The sequence below is a fragment of the Halichoerus grypus genome, chromosome 15 (genome assembly GCF_964656455.1).
Source record: "Halichoerus grypus chromosome 15, mHalGry1.hap1.1, whole genome shotgun sequence".
NCBI classification, from domain to species: Eukaryota; Metazoa; Chordata; class Mammalia; order Carnivora; family Phocidae; genus Halichoerus; species Halichoerus grypus.
Genome location: NC_135726.1, coordinates 29665505 through 29686001, shown reverse-complemented (window position 1 = coordinate 29686001; position 20497 = coordinate 29665505). Strand labels below are relative to the sequence as shown.

Sequence of the window (20497 nt, the reverse complement as noted above, 5' to 3'; positions counted from 1 at the left end):
AAATTGGAGCCATGAGTTGTGTGCTCCATGGGCATTGAGGAATCGATAAGAAGCCTGTTCTGTTGATCTTGGTCTCATGTGCTTTAATTTGTGTCCCTTTTATAAACTGTAATATCGAAAGTTTAGAATTTTACTCAGGATCAGCTGAATCTTTAAAAAGCGCAAGTTGTTGATTAAAGCTGATTAATGACTTGAATTTCCATTATACCTTCCATTTACATAAGGCTAAGGAATCTGTTTCAGTATTCTACTAAATCTGGTTGCCATGCAGTATTTAGAAACATTTCAGAACTCCTGTTGTGCATATGCACGGTGTGTGGAATTCCTAGGATTGGGGAACATAATGCTTTATTATAAGTGTTAAATTGGTAGTTATTCCCAATTGCTGCTACTGTGCCTTTTTAATTATAAATCACAATTAAATTATAAATTAGTATCATCAGCATTACTTTGGTCTTTTACAGATTCATTAACCATTCATTGTAATTCTCCAGTTACTGGACTTTCAGACGTGTAGCTTTGCAGTTCAAATATGAATCAGCCATGCTTCTGTCACTGAAGTATAACTTCCCCAAACCGTGCTTTTCATTGACAGTATTGTATTTAGGGAGCTCTGGTTTTTTTATAAGAAAATGGGAGGGGGCACGTCTGGGTGGTTCAGTTGGTTAAGCATCTGCCTTGGGCTCAGGTCATGATCTCTGGGATCGAGTCCCACATCAGGCTCCCTGCTCAGCGGGGAGCCTGCCTCTCCCTCTCTCCCTGCTCATATGCTTGAGCACTCTCTCTCTCTCTCTCAAATAAATAAATAAAATCTTAGAACAAAAAAGGGAAGAGTGTAGGATGGGGTAAATGGGGGATGGGCATTAAGGAGGGCATGTAATGTAATGAGCACTGGGTATTATATGCAACTGATAATCACTGAACTCTGCCTCTGAAACTAATACACTATATGTTAATGAATTGAATGTAAATAAAATTTTTAAAAAATAAGAAATACCACTGCTTGTGCTCTGAGAACTCCATTATAAAATGGGATTGACACTTCTGTCATTTGAACATTTTATTGCTGTTGCAGCTGAAGGTTCTATAGCCTTCACCGTTAAGTAACTCTTGGGTAAATAATATTATCTTTAATAGTATAAGCAGTAATTGTAACACAATCCGCAGTAATACAAAATAGCTAAAAGCCTTAAACGTTAACCAGATAGAGTTATTATCTAAGCATTATAGCTCATCCATCTTAATTATTGCAAACATGAAATCTAGATTCGTCCTCCAACACAACTCTTAACAAGTTTTTGCCTCCTTTCTTGTCTGTGAAACAAGCGGTTGGGGGAGGAGAGAGGTGGCACTGCTGGGTGGGTTAAGTAATATATGTAGAGCGGCTACTATGGAGCGTGGCACTTAACTAGATGCTAAACCGATGTTAAAATTTAACCGATGTTAAAATCTAAAACCTCACAGGATTTAGAATTAGATACTGAATAAATGCTATTATTATAGTTATTAATATCCCAAAGCCTAAGCCCTTTTTACGTTTATGTGGGTACCCTCTGAATTTTATCTGAAAGTTTCAAGTAAAGATACAAGTTGTGATGTAATTTAATTAATGAAGGGAATAGTAAAATAGCATAAATTACAGTAGGACAAAACTAAAGAACCCATTCCAGAAACTACCTAGAATAGTGAACAGAGGATGATAATAGAGCTGCCAAACAACCTGGGGTTGAATTTTGTCATTTACTGGCTGTGACATTGGGCCAGTAACTTAATGTTTCTGATCTCATTTATAAAATAGGCTTAATAATACCTCTATGTTTTTGTTGTTTTGTTTTTGATGATTTAAGAAAACATTGGTTAAACCTAGCTCAGTGTATGGCACCTAGTAGGCATTCAGCAAAAAGAAACTTTTTTTTTCATGTTTCTTTTTCTTATTTTTTTCTTTTAAGATTTTGATTTATCTATTTATTTGACACAGAGAGACAGAAAGCAAGAGAGAACACAAGCAGGGGGAGTGGGAGAGGGAGAAGCAGGCCTCCCGCTGAGCAGGGAGGCCCATGTGGGGCTCGATCCCAGCACCCTGGGATCCTGACCTGAGCCGAAGGCAGATGCTTAACGACTGAGCCACCCAAGCACCCCAAAAGAAGCTATTTTTAATATTGTTATAATTACATCTAAGATAAATGCAATACAAGCTTTATAGAATAGATAGGTTAAATTTTCCATTTTGGATTCTAGCTTAAAATAAATCAGTAATGGGGGCGCCTGGGTGGCTCAGTCGTTAAGCGTCTGCCTTCAGCTCAGGTCATGATCCCGGGGTCCTGGGATCAAGCCCCACATCCGGCTCCCTGCTCAGCGGGAAGCCTGCTTCTCCCTCTCCCTGTCCCCCTGCTTGTGTTCCCTCTCTTGCTGTGTCTCTCTCTGTCAAATAAATAAATATAATCTTTAAAAAATAATAAGTCAGTAATGTTTCTAAAAATCACTCAGAAATAAGTCAAGGTAGCTGGGTTGTTTGTTTTTTGTTTTTTTAAGAATTTATTTGAGAGAGAGAGCGAGAAAGAGCACGAAGGGGTGGGGAGAGGGAGAAGCAGACTCCCCGCTGAGCAGGGAGCCTGACGCGGGGCTCGATCCCAGGACCCTGGGATCATGACCTGAGCCAAAACCAAGAGTCAGACACTTAACTGACTGAGCCACGCAGGTGCCTGGTAGCTGGGTTTTTTTTTAAGAAGGAAAAAGAAAGGGGCACCTGGGTGGCTCAGTCGTTAAGCATCTGCCCTCAGCTCAGGTCATGATCCCAGGGTCCTGGGATTGAGCCCCACATGGGGCTCCCTGCTCAGTGGGAAGCCTGCTTCTCCCTCTCCCACTCCCCATGCTTGTGTTCCCTCTCTCGCTGTCTCTCTGTCAAATGAATAAATAAAATCTTTAAAAAAAAAAAAAAGAAAAGAAAGAAAGACAGACATCACGATAGTATCTAACTGGCTAAATAGAATTATGTTTATGAAAGGCCAAATAGGGTATGTTTATAAATGTACACTTTGGTGTGTATACAGTTGTTTTTCCAGAGATAATTATATTAAGTACTTTTTTATATAACATTGGAATAGCAGCAGTAAAGGGAAAGTAAAAAGTAATGTAAGACACTGTCTGCCTTTCAGTTGCTTGGTAGACCAAGGCCTACATGTTAAAATATTAGACAAGTCATTAAAAAAACAAGATAATATGTTTTGCTACACAGCACATTATAGTTTAAAAATACTGGAGAAGAGGGAAGTCACTACTGTCTAGAAACTTAGGCAAAGTCCTCTGGAAGAGGTAGAATTGAACAGGATCTGTAAGAGGAAGATCAGATAATGGTCTTTCTGGAAAGTGACATCCGTGGGAAGGGGGAAAGGGGCAGGGAACAGCATGGAGCAGAGACTTGATAGTAGACTTTGTGATAAGACTGATCTAGCTAGTGTGTAAATTCCTACTGGAGAGAGATTTGTATGAAAGCAGAGCCTGCTTAGAAAAGGTGAATCCAGATTATAGACAACATGAAAACTGAGCTGGGACAGGGATTAGGGTTGGGGAAGGGGGCTGATGTAAGCCATTTCATTCATACTAGAATAAGAAACCATGAGAACTTCTTATAAAATAGAATGGTACTTCTAAAAAATGATACTTTGGGAAAGTTGGTTTATTATTATAGCTAAAATGTACTACAGTGAAAGTACTTTCAAATCATATTTATAATATATTGTTAATCTGGTTATAATGAAATTCACTTTGTAGATAATGAAAGCTTTTCTTTTTTTATAAAGTTATGTCACATTCCTAGGCAGAGGATCATAGGGGAAGGGAGGAAAAAAATGAAACAAGATGAAACCAGAGAGGCAGACAAACCATAAGAGACTCTTAATCTCAGGAAACAAACTGAGGGTTGCTGGAGGGGAGGGGGGTGGGGGGATGGGGTGCCTGGGGGATGGAGGGTATGTGTTGTGGTGAGCGCTGTGTGTTGTGGAAGACTGATGAATCACAGAATTGTACCCCTGAAACAAATAATACATTATATGTTAATAATAAAACAATTTTTTAACGACAAAAATAAATAAAAATTAAGAAGTTATGTCACATTCCTATTGTGCTTTTATATGCAAACATGGTTTTTAATCATTGTAACTAGCTATTCCTTACCATATGAATTAAGGTACCATTTTGAAACTGAGATGTGGTGAATATAAGTGGCCTCCATAAGGTTACATGACCAGCCAAAGGGCAACTCCTTATTCAGGTATACACTGGACTTGCTCTAAAAATTCTCCTTGAATGATTGCATTTCTCACTATAAGCTGTGAACTATTTAAAAAAAAAAAAAACTCATCCTTAATAATATTTTCTTTTTTCTTAAGATTTATTTATTTTAGGGAGAGAGAGAGAGAGAGACACAGCGGTGGGGAGGGGCAGAGGGAGAGGGAGAGATTGTCTTAAGCAGACTCCACGCTGAGCACAGAGTCCGACATGGGGCCCAGTCTCACCACCCTGAGATCACGACCCGACCAGAAACCACAGAGTCACAGCTTAACCAACTGTGCCACCCAGGCACCCCAATATTTTCTTTTAACAAGAGAGTTCTGGATTATGTACTTTTTGAGGACAGGAACTGCATTTAACTCATCTTTGAACCATCATAATACCTCATAACTACGTATAAGCTATTTGATAAATATTTATTCATTGGAAAAAATGGCTGAGTGCATGGAACTGTTTCATTCATACCTCTTACACACATTTTTATTGAGAGTCTACTGAAATGAGGAATGATAAAGGTCAGTTTGACTTGGCAACTAAAAAGTTAGTGCTGATCCTAAAATACCTTAAGAAGGCTGGCACGGGACCAGACTATAGGACATTGAGGAATGCGTTGGTCGTAAAGAAGGAGGAACACAACAAAGACCAACCTTTCAAAAGTTTTGAAAGTTATAAAAAGGCTGAAAGAGGCTTATTTTTTGTTTGAGTTAGGCCATGTTTTTAAGTTGAGGAGAAGACTCTAGAATAAGATACTTTGGCACAAGGAAGTAAAGATAGTTGAAAAAACAAGCTTTCAGAAAAGGTAGGAATTAATGGATTCAAAGAAAAAGGAAGGATTTGTCTTGTATATGAGAAAGACATGCTTCTTCCTCTAAAAGGGAAAGATAAGATGTGTGAATATCAGGGTAAATAACTTGAAGAGACAAGTCAAAAAGTTGCTTATAGTTCTCCAAGTTTTTAAATGAGGAATGGGGGTGTTTTAGCCCAAAAATTGCTGGATTTAGAATATGTACAATTAAGAACACTTTCATATATTTAGAAAAATGACTACTTTTAATTTGCTTAAGATCTAGATTTTGATCACCATTTTGCATGTTTTTATTTGATTAGGTACTTCCATTCAGTCAACCCTTGGTGCCAATGGAGTTAGATTAGACAACCAGCCTATAGTCAAAAAAAGGCGGGGAAGGAGGAAGAATGTAGAAGGTGTTGACATCCTCTTTTTTAACAGAAATAAACCACCTAACCATGTAAGTAAAAACTACTGATCCTTGAGTCCAAAATTCAGTCCTAGTAACTATATATATTGCTGTTTTGCGAATGTCTTATAGAGTAAAAATATTAATTAGGAAATTAGATTGTACTTCTGGATTATATCTCAGAGGAATCCAGCACTGACCAAGATTCATGAAAATTTTAAATTTGAAAAATTTAGCAGAATTTTAAACAACTTTTTTCCTCTTCAAAAAGATTTGCTTCACTGGACCAAAAATCGAATGATAAAGCATAGAAATAAAACTTTCACTTGGTTGTTTTTCTACAGGTTACTTTAGGCTTAACCACCTCACAGATTTCTACAGGGATAAATCCAGCACTGTCCTATACTCAACCTCAAGGAATTCCTGATACAGAAAGTCCAGTTCCAGTTATTAACCTCAAAGATGGGACAAGACTTGCAGGCGATGATGCGCCGAAGAGAAAGGATTTGGAAAAATGGCTTAAGGAGCACCCAGGTTATGTGGAAGATTTAGGAGCTTTTATTCCTGTAGGTGATGCCTTACAAATCTTGATATATTTTATTTCTGTGGTTTTTCAAATCCATAATCAAGAAGCATACATTTTTACCCACTTATGTAAATACGTGTTCTGTCCAAGAGTAAGGAAAATGAGCAGAAAAAAGTAATGACCATTTTTCCCACGATACAACACAGTGCCATTTCCATTTTTCTATTCTGCATTTAATAATAAAAATCACCTCCAATATACGGAGTACTATGTTCGACCCAGTGAAGGTTGTAAAGGTATAAAGTTTCCTCAGGGAGTTTACTTTAAAATACTAATGATCATATTAAACATTTATTGAGACTTAGCTGTGTGCTGGGCCTTACACTTAGCACTTAACATATGTTATCTCATTTAACACTCCTGACATCTTTATCAGAATGGCATCATTTTAACTATTTTCTAGATAAATTAAAACACTGAAATTTGAAGTAAATAGTCCAGGGCACACAGTCTTAAATCTAGTGCCCAAACTACTACTCATAAGCTTTTCTTCGAGCCATCACAGTACAGCTGTCGTGGTCTGCAGACACACATTGAGTTTACACTAATCTCGAGTGAGAACTGTTAAAGTTCATTTGCATTTTTTATCTCCTGAGATACCTTGTGCTCACTATCTTATAGGCATATGGCTTTCTTACTCACAGAAATCTGTTATTTCATTTTGCAATACTTTACTATCGGATGCTGATATACCAAATTTGCATCAGATCCCCCACACAGTGAAGGTGGCAGGCCTGTTGTACCTGCCTTCATTCGAATGGAGAACCCAGTGAAGCTGTCTAGTGTTCTGTGAGCTTCTGAAGGACTGTATCCTATTCACCTTTGTATCCCAGGACTTAGTACCTAATTCCTGATCCATAGAACAGTATCTAGGTCCCTGTAAATATTTGCTGAGCCAATGATTAAAAACTGAAAGTCTTTTGAAGACTGAAAACTACTATATAAAGGTAAAGTTGTTATTTTATTAACAGAAAAAAAGTACCTTGTTACTTTTTTTACAAAAAGGAACCACAAAATCTCCACACTCCAGTCCCTACAGTGGTCTTTGTGTCTGTAATGTGTACTTCTTCTAGAATTTTACATCACTATTACTGACACCAGGAAATAACCTGGTAGTCTAACAGACTGCCTTGGGCTTGGCTTTCAGATGCCTTTCATATCCCTAGTCTTCTCTAAGGATGCCACTAATACTCAAATAAACTTTAATTACTTTTGATTTTTAAACCAAATAAAGCTTTTATAATTATGAGGGGAGGGGTTTTCACTAAATATGATGGGTAAGCATAGAACGAATACTGCAATTCTAACAATAATGAGAATCATTAGTTTAACCCTGTAACTTAACATGTTAGAAAATAACATTTATTAAAAAAAAAAAAAAAAAAAATAACATTTATTTAGTCAATAGATTCTTATTGAGTAACTACTGTGTGCTAGTCCTCTTTTAAGGGATGGAGGATAAAACCATGAACAATATAAAGTTCTTGCCCTTGTGGCAGTTCCACTGTAGTCTGTAAGGGATTCTCCTGTCTTTTTCTCATCACTGCAAAGGAATCTTTATTAATTTTTTAAACTTACAAGCCATTCATCATTTTCACCACAAATATTAACTTTTTATCATAATTTTTAGGTAACATTATATAATATTAAGATTTTAAAACCGCATTTGTTGTGATAAAGAATACAAGATAATAGTTTGATTTCTGAAGGATACTTTTTTTAAAACAGCATTTGTCGTGATAATATGAGATAATAATTAGTTTTGGTTTCTGAAGGATATTTCACGTTACTGATTTCTTAGCTCTCACACTCTATTGGGATATCTCTCTAGCTAAATAATTATACCATGATATAGATCTATAATAACAGGGGTATGTGTAGAGTGCCATGGAAACAGATAAAAGAATAATGAACAACTCTGCCTAGGCCAAGTATCTGGGGAAATATGGAAAGAAAATAGAGATGACATATATGACCGGTGGATGATAAAGAATAAGTAGACATTTGACCAGGTTAACACAAGGGGAGGCTAGGCTAAGCTCTGTAAAACAAGTATGAAGAGTTAAAAAGGATAGGACTTGAAGGCATGTTCATAAAACAGCGGCCAGTTTGATATTGTAGGGTATGTGAGGGAATGAGTGGAGTCATAGTAACTGGTTAGAAGAGGTGAATTTAGGTCCAGGCTGTGAAAGGGTGGGTCTGCCATGCTGAAGAGTTTGAGCATTGGCCCGAAATAGCTACAAACCTCAAGCCCTGCTTTGTTAAATCGTAGAGGGAAGCAGTATAGTTTGATGGAAAGAGTTTCATTGCCAGATACTACCACTTGCTGGTTGCATGACCTTAAGGAAGGTAACCTCTCCAAGCCTTGGTTCCCATTCGTAAAATGCAAGAATAATACCTTTTAATATCGTGACGACTACTTGAGGAGAGAGAAGAGAGACTGTTGGTGAGACGAAGAGAAGAGGAAAGGCACAGCTGGCACAAACGTAGGTTCTGTCAGCACAGAAGAAAATCTGATGCTTCAGATGAAATTTATCCGGAGAAAAAGTAAAGAACTGTACAGTTCAGAGGAGGCTGCTCCAGCATTATCAGTGACTCCTTCAGACAACGCTAGGAACACGTGATCTGTCAGAGCTTAAGGGAGAATCTCATCTCAGGAGCCGGAATGCACACAGAATGATAGTGTTTTGTTCATATGATGGCCTTGAGTATTTGTTTAAATATATGATTTGAGGAAAAGATGTATATAATATTTCTTAAAGTCATATTTAATATTTTTATTAGATAGTTGACCCTTGAACAACACTTGAGTTTGAACTGTGTGGGTCCACTTATACGTGGATTTTTTCCAGTACAGTACTGAAAACGTGTTTTCTCTTCATTATGATTTTCTTAATAACATTTTCTTTTCTTGAGCCTACTTTGTTATAAGAGTACAGGATATGATATAAATATAACATGCTAAATATGTGTTAATCAACTGTTTATATTATCAGAAAGGCTTCTGGTCAACAGTAGGCTATTGCCAGTTAAGTTTTGGGGGAATCAAGAGTTATATGTGGATTTTCGAGTATGCACGGCAGCACCCCTGATCCCCATGTTGTTCAAGGGTCAACTGTATTAAATATAAAAATATTTAAAGTAATTTTAAAATGTAACGAAAGGGTAAATTCTTTAATATTATTTATGTATATATATGATATATATATAAACTTAAGGTAAAATATATAAGATATATGTATCTTCAATATATAATAGTATTATATATATGTATCTTCAGTATTATAGAATTAAATTACTTGGATCAGCTCTTTTGTACTGTTTGCACAAGTAAAGATTTTAAAGCTGTTTCTTTGGTTATATGTTTTAGAGAATGCAGCTCCATGAAGGGAGGCCCAAACAAAAAAGGCATCGTTGCAGAAACCCTAATAAACTCGATGTTAATAGTCTTACTGGAGAAGAACGTGTTCAGCTAATTAACAGAAGAAATGCCAGGAAGGTATGTATATATTTATTGTTAATCGTTATATTTAGGAGATCTTTAGAATACTGCTTCATTATGCCATGTTTTCTAACAGACCTGGAAATGGGTTAAAACTGGCAGATTTGTGGGAAAAGACATGGACTATAATTTTATGCAATCTAATTTCAATTCCCACACCTTTGGCTAAGCCATGGAATAAATAAGTCACTTGACACATCAGCGTGTAAGCAGTGTGACACTGCACGAGGGCCCTACATCCAAAGCAACAGTTCTCAGCACGGGGCAATTTTGTCTTGCAGGGACATTTGGCAATGTCTGGAGACATTTTTGGTAGCCCCAGCTTGGGAGGTAGGGAGGTAGGTTTTGGGGAGGTGGCAGGCAGGGGAAGGATGCTGTTGGCATCTAGCAGGTAGAGGCCAGGATGCTGCTAAACATTCTACCGTACATAGGACAGTCCCTCACAACGCCCATCCAGAATGCTCATGCTGCAGAGGGTGAGAAACTGATGAGAGAGCCACCGTTCTCATCAGGCCGTCATAGATTTACATTTTTATCGCTATAATTTCCGATCAGATGGCTATAAAGTATCTTGTTCCTTTAAATCAGCCTATTAACATAATTTTCTGACAGATGAAAATAAAATGTCTTAAACAAAGGTACCTTATAGAATAAGGGCACTGCTGTGTTTATCTTACAGCTTTTTTGACTGATGAATGGTAAGAGTCCGGTTTTTCCAAATTCTGTTTCTAAACCAAATGTGGCTCAACATTTATTTCCCCAAATTGTTTCTGTTTATGGATTGGTAGATGTCTCCTTCACCTCGTTTAAATTGGAGCTTAATAAAGGGGGTAACAAAAAGGAGAAGGCAAACAGAAACCACAGAGACTAAGTAAAGACTATAGAAAATACTAGAAAAGCATACCTATAGGTATTATAACTATAAATACCTATAACTTACAGGTAGCATAACCATATTAAAATCCTGTCTGTATTCTATCAAGAGATTGTATATATTTAGAGAGGTATGGAAAGAGGAATTATCTTTAGACTCCAAAGGAACATTAAGGTGGTAGATCCAAATCATTTAAGTTTCAAAATATTTTGTTTTAATTTCCTACTAATTATTATATGTAGTTTTTAAATTTTTTCACATTGTGATTAGTTGGTTATATCACTGTTCACATTCAAAAGATGTATATATTTTTCTACTTCAGGGTTTTAATTTACATAATAGGTAAGAGCATGAGTTTGTTGAGACCTGAGTTTTAAAGCTGGCCCTAACGCTTCCTAGCTAGCTTTAGGCAACTTCTATAACTTCTCTGAGGTTTAATTCCTTCATTTGAAAAACGGAAATAATACTGTCTCAAAGGATATAGTGAGAACTAAAGTAAGTTTACATACTTAAAGTCCTAAGCATGATACTTGGCATATAATAATAAGAGCTTATTATTTGTTATGCACCAGACGCTGTGCTAAGGCACTTGAATTGTTTCATTTTTATCCTCATAAAACCCTATGAGGGAAGTGTTATTGTAATCCCCTTTGTATAGATCAGAAAATTGAGGCTCAAAGAGATTTACTGATTTGCCCCGTTCAAATAGCTGGTAAGTCTGAGTCCAGAGGGTAAATGCTCTTAACTAGGCTATATTGCCTATCCAGCGTAGCAAGTACACAGTAAATGGTAGTTATTCATTTTACTATTTTAGTCACTTTTTAAAGCATTTAAAATTTACATTACCACGTATCTGTATGGTATATTAGCAGTGCTTTTGGCTTGTGGTAGTCCTTTTTAATATAGTAGAGATCATCAAAGGTAATTCAAGAAACACATGTGTCTTAAACTCTGTATAGCACAGAATAAAAGCAAGAAATGTCTTCATATTTAATAGTGTTTTTAAGTGTCTAACAATCTTTTTCATTTACAGGTTGGAGGTGCATTTGCTCCCCCTTTGAAAGATTTATGTAGATTCCTGAAAGAAAATTCAGAATATGGAGTAGCTCCTGAATGGGGAGATGTTGTTAAGCAGTCTGTGAGTAATTTCATAAATACTAACGTACATATCATCTTAAAAATTAGATGCCATTTAGTCAGACTTAGAAAGACAACTACCATATGATTCCACTCGTAAGTGGAATCTAAAACCAAAACCAAAACAAACAAAAAGCAGACTCAGATCTATAAATATGGAGAATAAACTGATGGTTGCCAGAGGGGAGGTGGGTGGGGAGAGGGGCAAAATGGATGAAGGGGGAAAGGGAGGTACAGGCTTCCAGTTATAGAATGAATCCGTCATGGGAGTACAAGGCAGAGCATAAGGAACATAGGCAGTGATGCCGACCAGCGATGTAGCGGGGCAGATGGACGCTACGCTTGTGGCGAGTGCAGCATAACGTGTAAGCCTGTCAGATCACTAAGTTGTACACCTGGAACTAATATAACATTGGGTGTCAACTATACCAAATTAAAAAGGAAATTAGCTGCCATTTAACTGTAGCAGAGATGAAATTTTAAGTCAAGAATTAACAATATTGTGTGAACAGGTGCCAGTGTTGAGTTCACAGTTTTTATTTTGCAGTACACGTTACAAATTTCTCAGATGTTTGCTGAGTTAGAATGCAGAATCAATATATACTGATCTGTTTTTATTTTAACCTCTAAGATAACTATTTGAGCAAGGCCACAAAGATTAACCAAAGATGTGGGGAAAGAAATATATAAGGATATTCATCATAGTACCGTAGTAAAAAATTGGGAATATATTAATGGTCCATCCATATATTGGAAAACTGTGCAACTGTGCAAAAATTGTATCTTAGAAGAACATCTAAAGACAAGGGAGGAAAAGGTCACAGTATGTTAAATGGAGTAGTAATTAAGCTCTCGGAAAAGCAAAGCATGATCACGTGGTAAATGCTGAATAAAAAATAGCTATTATTTCTACAAGTGTCCAAATGAAAAGGGCAGGCTATAAAACTGTGTTCATTATGATTCTATTTATTTTAGAAACGGAAGTGGGGAGAATTGTAGAATCTGTGTATATGCATAAGGGAAAAATGAAATACACATTCTAAAATGTTAGCAGTGGTTCTCTCCGAATGGTAAAATTATGGATGATTTTTTTTCCCTTGTATTTCTTTGTTGTCTTGTTTTCTGGAGTGAATCCTAATGCTTTTGTAAAGAAAACAAGTAAGCTGATCAATTCAAAACAAAATTGTAAAATAGTACCATGAGAGTCTTTGAAACTGCCGTCTAGGGGCGCCTGGCTGGCTCAGTCGGTAGATGATGTGACTCCTAACCTCAGGGTCGTGAGTTCAAGCCCCACGTTGGGCGTGGAGCCTACTTTAAAAAAAAAAAAAGGTATTGCAGCTGCTGTCTGGAGCGGTCACAGCTGGCGGCCACGAGGCGCACGTGGCTGTTGCGCACTTGAGTACGGCTGACACACAGCGTCACATTAGTGTCGGGCGTACTGCGTAGTGATTGGACAGGTGTGTACTTACGCTGTGCTCAGCACGGTGCCGCCGCCACCTGTCACCGCACAGCCCTGTGACAGCATCACTGACTGTATGTATCCCCTGCGCTCTGCTTTTTACTCCCGTGACTTGGGCCCCGAGTGGCTCAGTCAGTTAGGCGTCCAGCTCTCGATTTTGGGTCAGGTCATGATGCCAGGTCATGAGATCAAGCCCCGCTTCAGGCTCCGCACTGGGTGTGGAGCCTGCTTAGGATTCGCCCTCTCCCCCTGCCCCTCCCCCCCAATTAATTAATTAATTAATTATAAAAATTATTCCCGTGACTTATTCATTCCATAACTGGAGCCTGTGTCTCCCACTCCCCTTCACCCATTTTGCCCACCCCCCCACTCTGGTTTGGGATTTTGAAGACTAAGTTTGGAAAAAAATTAAAAAATATCTTTATTTTCATAGATTACATATTAAAATGGTAATATTTTGGTTAAATTATGTTAGACTGTATTACTAAAGTTGATGTCACCTGTTTCTATTTTACCTTTTTTAATGCAGCTGCTAGAAAATTTAAAATTACATATGTGGCTTACATTATATTTCTGTTGGACAGTGCTGGTCTAGAGGTTCTACACTCCTACCACCTTTAGGAGTTCTGAGCCCAGAAAGTCACGGGAGAATCACTTGAATATCTTTTTCAGCATGGCTCCATCTCCCTCCCTTATTCCCAAAGTGACAGAGGTTCACATGAAGCATCTCATTGTAATCGTAACCTCTCACTGACTTTCTCTGTCCTTTCCTTATCGTTCTTCTAGCTTGGAAGAGGGGCACTCCTTTCGTCTTTTAGAGTAATTGATGGTGCGAAACATGTAAGGGTGTGGAAGTAACCCTTATGAGAAAGTGTCTTTGGACCTCCTGTTTTCTAGAACTCTTCTACAAACGTGTGCCTCACAGTGTGGAGGAAAGCTAGAGGCCCCTTCCTGCTTTCTTACCCTCTGAAAAAATGAGCAGTGGACGAACTCTTTCCCACCACTACTTATAATATGGAATGAGGCTCTCTCTTTCATACTTGACTATGTTCTAGCAACACAGACTCAGTTTATGAATAATTACCGATTTTAATGTGATAGCTATTGATTTTATTCTAATGTAGCTATTGTTGCTGATTTTTTTTTTTTCAGGGATTTCTTCCAGAGAGTATGTATGAGCGTATTCTCACTGGTCCTGTTGTGAGAGAGGAAGTCAGCAGGCGGGGGCGACGGCCTAAAAGTGGAATTGCCAAGGCCGCAGCGGCGGCGGCAAGTGCCACCAGCGTGTCAGGCAGTCCTTTGTTAGCCAACGGATTACTTCCAGGTGTGGATCTCACGACCCTTCAGGCCTTACAACAAAACCTACAAAACTTGCAGTCCCTGCAAGTAACCGCAGGGCTGATGGGAATGCCTGCTGGCCTTTCTTCTGGAGGAGAAGCTAAAAACGTGGCCGCCATGTTCCCCATGCTGCTGTCAGGAATGACTGGCCTACCAAATCTGCTGGGCATGGGAGGACTCCTGACAAAGCCTACCGAATCTGCAACCGAAGAGAAAAAGGGAAATGACTCGAAGGAGCTAGAAGGAAAAAAAGAAAGGACAGAGAGTCAAAATTCAGAGAACGGGGGAGAAAACTCCGTGTCGAGTTCTCCTTCCACGTCCTCCACTGCTGCATTAAGTACAGCTGCAGCTGCCAGCCCATTAGCTCTTAACCCACTACTGCTCTCTAATATACTCTATCCAGGGATGCTGCTCACTCCAGGCCTTAATCTCCATATGCCAACTTTGTCCCAGTCCAATACTTTTGACGTACAGAAAAACAAAAACAGTGACTTAGGCTCGTCTAAGTCCCAGGAAGTAAAGGAGGAAGATTCCAGAGTTAGAGATCAGGAAGACAAAGGGGGAACTGAAGCAAGTCCTCTCAATGAGAACAGCACAGATGAGGGTTCAGAGAAAGCCGATGCTTCATCTGGATCTGACAGTACGTCATCGTCGTCCGAGGATTCAGATTCTAGTAACGAAGACTGACTCCCAGACTGCACTTAAATTATGAACTGATTTTGGATTTTTTTTTCTTTAATTATGAATTGTAAATACCCCAGTGTTGAGTGCATCAATAACTTACTGACCGAACATTTCAGTTATTTGTTTAGAAGTGCAAACTGCTTTCAGAGACGTTTTGCATGTAATATTTCTTAAGATCCATAAGTTTCTGAACTCGTATGTACTATCAAATACATAAAGGTGTAAAATTACAACAAAAAGGCATTATAATTTTGTTGGGGGTTAATTTTATGAAAATTATGCTCAATAAGAGTTGTATATTTAATATATTTGCAGTGAACACAGAATACTTTATGCATATTACTGATTTAATTTGAATATAGTTTTACAGCCTCCTTGACACCTATAATTTACAGATCAAAACTCAGCAATAATTTGGGCAGCTAATGAATGTCATGAAAGCTGTAGAATCTACATCACCATCCATTGCTTTAATTACATGAAAATGCTCTAGTGTCGTGATGCACTGCTGACGTTTCCAATTCAGGTACAAGTGTGTTTTAAAGAAGAAATAAGTTTCCCAATCAGCCAATTTAACTGGCTACCTGTTACCTCAGCTGAGTTAGTTTAGGAAGTTTACATTCGTTTCTAATTCTATACTTGTTTTCAGGGGTTTTTTAAACACATCCTATATATCATGTTAATCTGGCAAGAAATATGACTTGCTTTTTGCTGAGCTTAACTCTGATATCAGTAAAATTAAGTCATAAAAGAATCCTGTGTCATGGGACTTTGGCACCCTCTAGACATACTTAGTTTTACTTTTTCAAAGTTTGGCCTCCTATAAGAAATCATTATGTCTCTGATGAGTAATGTCTGTTTCCAGGGTTCAGAAAAGGCAAACTCATGAAATACCACTGAGAAGAACTTTCCACACAGCATACTTCATGTAAAAGAAATCGTTTGTTTGCTTTATTTGTGTAGATTTCTATTTGTGTTTTATGTCATGGAAATATTCCAACATTAACAGATCATAGTGATAAAGTAATATGCAGAATAGTCTAAATTCTTTTTTTTTTTTTTTTTTTTTTTTTAGTTTCTAGGTATAAGCAGACTAAATGTTGCCCAGAATCAGTGTTGGGTTATCAGTTTATATTAAATATACTGAGTTGGCCCATTTTGAATATGCACTTTGAATGATCTCAAAAAAATATATACAAGTTATACCTGTAAACCACAAAAACGAAGCCCAAGGCTTCTGATCAATTTCTTAGAACCCTTTATCATGTAAAATTTGTCTGATATTTGATTTGTGATACAGTTTCTCCTGCTAAAGCTGCTATTAATTCTGACAAGATGGAGAGGTCCAGGATCCCTGTCATGTACATTTAAAACAATTAGAACTGAATTGGACATAAAATACCATTTACATCCTAAGGAGAGAAAGATGTTAGCATTTTTCTGGTACTTGAATAAATCAGTGATAAAATTTGCGAGGGGCTAAATTTAGGGGGGAAAAGTACCCCACTTCTCTCCCACAGGAAAAAATAACTTTCAGTACGTTTTGATAGAACTCCGTTGTTTTGTCATGAATCCAATTATATTGGATTCTCCCAGATCTTTACCAGTAAATTATGTTTCTGTATGTAAGATAACTAATCCCTCATTAGAGAGACAGTGTTACGTGTATTTACAAAATCATATATGTTCCATCGAGATTGTATTGATTTTTGTATTTTTCCCAAAATAGTACTTTGAATTGATAGTTCTTTATGCAATGTCTTAGCAATAGTCACTATAATGCCCATCCAGGAGAAGTGGGTAGTAATTCTTCATCATGAAAATGATATATTACATATTTAGTATCTTCCCTTGGCAGTATTGCACTTTTGTTGAACTAGAATACACCTATGAGATAGCCAAAGTTTTTCAAACACAGTTAACTTAGTTTGCCGGTGGGGTATTTCAACACCATCCATATTTCCCTCTCTCCCACTAGTTCTACCCACATAATCTTCATTCCTTTCTTTCCCCAATTAAAAAAAAGGGGGGGGGGAAGCCCTAGATCTTGTCACTAAAAATCTAATTTATATCAAATTTATGAGATAAAGTATTTTCCTAATTATGATCAGATGAATTTGGTTAACATCTTAGTGATTCTCTTTCTATGTAATAAGGCAATTGCAGTTTTCAAAGCATTAAGGCTAATACTATAACGTTAAACTTTCTCTTGGGTTTCAAGACACTTCTATTTAGTATTGATTGGGGAAAAGTTGTCCAGCTGTCAGCTTAAAAAAAAATGCAAATATGGTTGTGTAAAGTTAAGGGTTATAAGGAAAAAAAAATCAGTAGAATTACATAATACTAAAGTTGCAGTTGAAAGGATATCCAAGTATGTGTTGGTAGTTACTAAAAGAATTATAGCTGTTATTGCCTTGTATTTATAGCCCTTGTTTCAGGTTTCATGATTCAAGTCTTAGTCCAATTTTTCTTTTGGACATTTGCAATATTTACCAGTTGTGTTTTGTGTAGTCCGAATTTGCTTTCTGTAGTTGAGCAAACGTCTTAAAAAAGTCATTTGTAATTTATTAAATTACTTTCTATGATGTTCTATAGAGCAAATGGAAGTTTAATTATTTTTTATTAAACATATTCTTTGACTACCCATGATGTCAGCGTCTGTACATGACAATACTCCTTTTTTTAATTGACTTTTATCTGTAATTTATCTTAATCCAGTTGTGAAAGAAACCCTAGTCCTGAATCTCTAAAAGGAAAGTATACCTTGGAAGAATTTTTAAAAGAGAGAAGTTGGCTATAATTACATCCACAATATCATTATATCCTTAAGTTTTCTTCCCCTGAACCTTAAAAATGTCCAGAAAGACTCAGAGATGTACCTCACCTCGTAAAGGAGTACATTTTGGATATCTGTAATTATTTTTCCCCTTGGTCTTAAGAGTCTTTCCTAATTCATCACTATTGTTTTTAGTGTTTCTGTAAACATGAAAGAAATTTAGTTTTCCCCTAAATAGAAAAGTAGAACAGAAGAGTCTCGACATACACTCATTTACCTTGGAACCCATTTACCTATACTTTCGTGCTTAGAAAACCTTTTTTTTTTTCTTTTTTGTACAATGTAGCATGTAAACACGAGCCAACTACTTTGTCTAGTGCTCACCCAGAGGAACAGTATCTATACCAGTGCTAGAGGAAGATTTGGCTATGTTAGATGTTTCTGAGAGAAGATACACTATGTACAAAACGATGGGTTCTGTGTGTTGAGAGCTATAGGAGGGAGAGTGATTTTTGACTACGAGTAATGTTCATCTTCTACAACAAATTTAGAATTTAATCTCTACGTAAATACAACTCCAGTACATAAGCTGTTTATTTTAAAATGCAGAAAAGCACAAAGAATAAAAATACTTAAATCATCATAAACCCACCCTGAGATAAATCCTGTTCATATAGATACCCAATGTTTTTATATGTATGTTATATACATGTAGTGGGTTGAATCGTGTCGTCCACAAATTTATGTCAACCCAGAACCTCAGAATTTGACATTTGGAAATAGGGTCCTGGCAGATGTAATTAGTTAAGACGCAGTTATACTAGGTGAGGGTGGGCCCTAAATCCAATGACTGGTTCCTGATAAGAAGAGGAGAGGACACACAGACAAAGGGAAGAAAGTCATGAGCCAACAAGCAGAGATTGGAGTGACATAGATGCCCCCGAGGAACAGGAAGGAAGGTCAGCAACCACCAGAAGCTAAGAGAGCAGCATGGAACAGATTCTCCTTCAGAGCCTCCAGAAGGAAGCAACCTGGCCAACACCTAGATTTTGGACTTCTGGCCTGAATTGTGGGAGAATAAATTTCTGTTGTTTTAAGCCACACCGTTTGTGATAATTTGTTATGGTAGCCCTAGGAAACTTCTACATTTTCATATTAAAGCAGTATTATGTGGGACATAATATTTACTGTTCTGCCCTTAATATACTGACCTACATCAATAAGTACCCTGCGTCGTGATGTTTAATACATAGTATTGTCTCATACAGATGTAGTTTATTTAACCATGTACTTAAAAATGGACATTTGAGTTTCAAATACGTATCTTTTGCATCCATCCCGAGGACTTCCTTAATCCGTAGAAGTGAAACGACTTCCTCTGTTTTTAAGGATTTTGATTTGTGTTGCCAAGTTTACAACAAGGCCATGAGTAGCAATTTATACTACCCCAGCAGCATTTTGTGCATGCTCACCCCAAAATCTTACCAATACTGTGTATTGTCTTTTGAAGTAATCTTTGCCAAATAGGCAAACGTACCATCTTGATGAATTTTTAAATTATTCTTCCTTTTTCTTACTAAAAAATAAGACATACATATTCTAGAAAACTGGGAGGCGGGGGGTTTGAGGAGGAGGAGTTGGGGAAGCATAAAGAAAACCAAAACCCCCATAATGTTGAATGCTCAGAGATTTGGGTCATTTTTCTTCGCATATACATATTATGTATTATTTTGATAAGAATGGAGTTATACTGTACATACCATTTTGTAACTTCTTTCACTTATTATATCATGATAATTTTCCCATGTCATTAAAGAATCTTCCACAGCATTTTTAAGGACTTTCTCATTCCACTATATAGACGCAACATAATTTATTTAATGCCCAATTACTGAACACTTAGATATTTTTCAGTTTTGGGCTAAACAATGATATGTTTGTAGTTAAGTCTCTTCATACACTTGGGATTTTTTTCATTAAAATAAATACCTAGGCATGAGATAGTTACGTTTGGATTTTAAGACCAGTTGGATTGTACTGTTTTCTACCCCAACAGCAGAGCATAAAACTACTTCCTTCCCTGTGTCTCTTTTGCACCCCCGGGCATTAGAATATTTTTTAATCTTTGTCAATTTGATAGACAAAAAAATAGATTCTTGTTTTAGTTTACATTTCTTTGACTATTAGTAATATAAACTCTTTCATATCTCTTCCTAAGGCCATTTGTATTCTGTGTATTAACTGTTCATGTTCTCTGTGCAATATCTGTTATATAAGAGGTAAATATTTTTCCCAATTTGCCTGTGAATTTTGCTTTTTTTTAATGCGCAAGTTTTACATTTTTATGTGGTCATTTTGATATTCCATTTTTTCACATTTAAGTTTCTGATGTTTTTCCACAGAAAAATCTTTTCACCCCCAAATTCTATACATGTTTACTTTTTTTTAATATTTAGTGCCTTTGTTGACTTAGAATTTATTTTGGTAACATACATATGGTATAAGATAAGAATCCTAATTTGAATTTTTTTAATAATTATGCAGTATCCCAGCATTATTTTGTATATAATGTCTCCACTGATTTGACATGCCTTCATTGATCATAATTAAATAATTCATGTATGTATATGTGAATTATTTAGATATATATGAATT

The 20497-nt window shown here is 36.9% G+C and overlaps 1 protein-coding gene across 12 annotated transcripts in view; it reads left to right on the top strand.

Moving 5' to 3' along the window:
* The window catches only part of CHD9 (chromodomain helicase DNA binding protein 9), a 217931-nt gene extending 198988 nt beyond the window's left edge, over positions 1 to 18943 (top strand). For all 12 annotated transcript variants that reach the window (XM_078062741.1, XM_078062744.1, XM_078062743.1 and 9 more), the window contains 5 exons: positions 5398 to 5537; positions 5831 to 6052; positions 9443 to 9571; positions 11482 to 11586; positions 14197 to 18943. In XM_078062741.1, coding sequence (XP_077918867.1) covers positions 5398 to 5537; positions 5831 to 6052; positions 9443 to 9571; positions 11482 to 11586; positions 14197 to 15069 — 1469 coding nt within the window. In that variant the 3' untranslated portion in view covers positions 15070 to 18943. The remainder of the gene's footprint in view (positions 1 to 5397; positions 5538 to 5830; positions 6053 to 9442; positions 9572 to 11481; positions 11587 to 14196) is intronic.
* The last annotated feature ends 1554 nt before the right edge of the window (positions 18944 to 20497 follow it).